This window comes from Nematolebias whitei, chromosome 2 (assembly GCF_014905685.2).
Source record: "Nematolebias whitei isolate Nwh7 chromosome 2, NemWhi1, whole genome shotgun sequence".
In the NCBI taxonomy this organism is placed as follows: Eukaryota; Metazoa; Chordata; class Actinopteri; order Cyprinodontiformes; family Rivulidae; genus Nematolebias; species Nematolebias whitei.
In genome coordinates this window covers 26,304,454-26,307,954 of record NC_056499.1, presented here as the reverse complement: position 1 = coordinate 26,307,954, position 3,501 = coordinate 26,304,454, and the positions used below count along the sequence as shown (strand labels likewise).

The 3,501-nt window shown below is 38.8% G+C and overlaps 1 protein-coding gene across 1 annotated transcript in view; it reads left to right on the top strand.

The window, feature by feature from the left end:
• The window catches only part of heatr3 (HEAT repeat containing 3), a 23,563-nt gene that overhangs the window by 19,055 nt on the left and 1,007 nt on the right, over positions 1–3,501 (top strand). Inside the window, exons 6-10 of the mRNA XM_037693980.1 lie at positions 1,493–1,575; positions 1,663–1,799; positions 1,913–2,001; positions 2,212–2,355; positions 2,424–2,600. Coding sequence (XP_037549908.1) covers positions 1,493–1,575; positions 1,663–1,799; positions 1,913–2,001; positions 2,212–2,355; positions 2,424–2,600 — 630 coding nt within the window. The remainder of the gene's footprint in view (positions 1–1,492; positions 1,576–1,662; positions 1,800–1,912; positions 2,002–2,211; positions 2,356–2,423; positions 2,601–3,501) is intronic.

Sequence of the window (3,501 nt, the reverse complement as noted above, 5' to 3'; positions counted from 1 at the left end):
TGAAAGAAGCAGAAATTTCCACGAAAACTTGAATTTATCTGAAAACATTTGAAATTAGACAAAAAAAAAAGGCTAATAAGAAACTAAAAGGCAGATGGAAGCTTAAGTTACTGAAAGGAAGTGGAGAGAGCACATTTTTGCTGAATTAGGCTGAAAAAAAGTTGAAACAAGTGCAAAAAATGTGGAGTTAGCTGCAAAAGCTAAAATTAGCATAAATTAGCTAATTTATTCTAAATAGTAGCAGAAATAACAAAAACCAGCGGAAAAAAGATGAAAGGAGCATAACAAGCTGAATATCATGATGCATGCTCAATAATCCAGTTAGAAAAATCTAACAAAGTTAAATCTGGTCCTCTGGACATTCAAAAAAAAAAACCAAACAAACAAACAAAAAAAAAAACAAGCTGAAATTAGCAGAAAGAAATTAATTAGGCTGAAAGAAGCAGAAATTACCACGAAAGCTTGAATTTATTAGAAAACAGCTGAAATTAGCTAAACTTGCTAACAAGGCAGCTGAAAAGGTAGAATAAGCCTAAACGAGCAGAAGAAAGCAAAAAGAACACATTTTCCCAATTAAGCTGAAAAAAATCAGAAATGAGCACAAAAAAGGGGGAAATTATCTGAATAAAGCTGAAATTAGAAGGGAAAAAAAACAGCTACAAAGTAGCTAAAAAGGCAGAAAGAACCAGAAGGAAGTGGATAGTTTTTTTTTTTTTTTTGCTGAATTAGGCTGAAAAAAAAGTTGAAATGAGGGCAAAAAAAATGTGGAATTGGCTGAAAAAGCTAAAATAAGCATTCATAAAGCTACCGTAATTAGTAGTTGAAATAGCAGAAAAACCTGAAACTTGCAGAAATAAGCTGAAAGGAGTATAACGAGCTGAAATTAGCAGAAAAACAGAATAAGCACAAAAATGTTCGAGTTAGCACAAAGAATCTGAAAGGGGCACAAAACAGATGAAAAAACAGCTGAAAGTAGCTGAAAAAGTTAAAATTTGCACAAGGAAGCTGAAAGAAGCTGAACCAGAACATAATGTGAAAAGAGCAGTAAAATGTTGTAAACGGATCTAAAGATCTGAAGGATGTAAAATGAGCTCAATTTATTTTCTATGAGAAAAAAAAAGTGGCAGAAAAGGCAAAATATTTCAAAAAGCTAAAGTTGCACCAATACTAAAAGTCTGATCGCCCTGAAAGAGTTGAACATTTTGATGTATGATTTGTTCAAATAGCTTAAAAACTGCAGGACGAGAACCGTGGCGAAAAATGTACGGAAAACAAATGGATCACAATAGTGTGAAAGCTTCATAAACAGTCACACTATTGCAGGCCTAAAATGGAGCTCTGGTTTTGTGCTGAACCTCACCCAGCTTCACCTTCCAGGCAGAAAATTCAATTACTTACCTGTTCTGGTTAAACAGAGATCTCTTTCACATTTACACAACCCCATTATTTTATTTAAAAATATTACATATGTTTTTTTCTCTTTTGACTCAAGGTTCTCAAAAAGACAGGATACCCCAGACAGGAAGCCATAAGTGTGTGTCAGGAGGATCCCTCCTGGAAAGGACTGACAAAGAAGTAAATCTTGACATCTCTCCAATTGTATTGCATGTTTAATTTTGTTTGGGTCGATACACTTGACACGAGAACCTACTCTTTGTTTAGGATGCGGCGTATTCAGTCCCGAGCACTGACGTGTCTCCACAGCATCCTCTCCACCATGGATGCAGAGTCTCTGGGTGGAGAGGCAGCCCTGCAGGGAGCAGCACAGCACCTCTCCACACTGGTCTTTGGGGCTGAAGGTCTCATATTTCTGTCCTTTTACCTGTTTGATATTTTATGGAAAGTTACTTCACAGTGAAGTGTGTAAACCAAAACAAGATATGCAAAATGATTATTTTTTTTCCTGCTTCAGAGATCCTCAAAGATGTCGAGTTTCTTGAGGCAGTCATCAGTGCCGTGCGGGCTCTCCTGCAGATGATTGCCTCCAAAAACATTGCCCAGGTATGGAGTACACCGCCATCTCAAGCCGCACTAACTTCCCTGATAATTCCTCAGATTATCCGACTTTTATTTTCTCTAAATAAAGCGAATAACGACACATTTCAGCTGACTAAATGTTTTTAAAATAAAATGCTTTTTCTCAACTCGACTTTAAAATTTTTCGTAAACCTTTAAGCTTCTCTAAATGTTTGCTTGTTTTCTATTTTTCAGTGCATGACCCCTCAGCAGCTGATGAGCCTGAGCGAGGCAGCGACCTGCTGTGAAGTCGTCAGCGTGAGGGTCAACGCCGTCGCCATTCTGGGCATCACTGGCAGCACTTTAGCCAAAGAAAAAGGCTCAGCAGAAATCCTTCAGGTACCTTTCTTCTCTCTCTACTTATCATTTATTGTTTACTCCATTTCTAAGACGTTGCGCTCCTCCAGCTGATTGGGAACGCCTTACTTCAAGTTGCCTCTAAGGATGTGGACCTGGTTGTGAACGGAGAAGCCCTTGACGCTTTGTTTGACGTGTTTGCTGATGGAGAGGAGGCGAAGACAGCTGCTAAAAACATCGGTTTACTGACTGCACTTAAAGCACTTCACCCTGTCTTCAAGGCTAAGGTAGTAGAGATGAATACATTTTTAATAAATTTCTTTGGAATCATATTTCTGTCCAGCTAACGAAGAATATACATTAGTCCCTCGCTACTTCGTGGTTCGACTTTCACAGACTCGCTCTTTCGTGGGTTTTCAAAGTAAGATTGGACCTGACACACATTTGGCTGATCGATGGACGAGTTGCACGATCGGCATGGATTGTTTTATTTAAAATAAATGATTTTAAATTGTTTAGCACCTGTGTGCAGCCCACATGTGCAGGGAGAAGCTCCCTCCTCTGCTCTGCAGCGGAGAAGTGGGCGTGGCCGAGAGCGCTGGCAGGTGGCAGAGAGAGCGGAGATCATGACCTTCTGTGCTCTTTTAGAGCATTTAGAGTTTAGAGACATTGTTTAGAAAATTGCAAGAGTGTGGGAAGGGTTCAAAACACCTTAATATTAGGGATGCACAATATTGGATTTTTGGTCGATATCTGATACGCCGATATGTTAAAACTTATTTGGCCGATACCAATACCAATATTTTCCCCTTAGACCTACTTACAGAAACTGCACAGCTTTCTCTGCTGTGGGATTAAAATACTACAGTATTCTGCATGGTCTTTGCCAATTTGGCCTTTTACCAAATGCAGATGCCAAAAAGGAGCTGAAAATTATCTAACACTTCAGCTTGGATTGTGTTTAATGTCATATTTATTCATGACAGTTACTCTCTAACACAGTGACAACACTCGAACAGTGCAAATTTGTAAATGTTCACAAATCTAAACTCAACGGTGCACATGATGTCATAACGTTGTGTTGACACTGCAGGCGTCCTTGTCACTGGGCTGTCATACAAAAACAGCACCTTTTATATCGGAATGTCCGATATTTAACTTTATCGCTAATATCGGCCAATACCATGC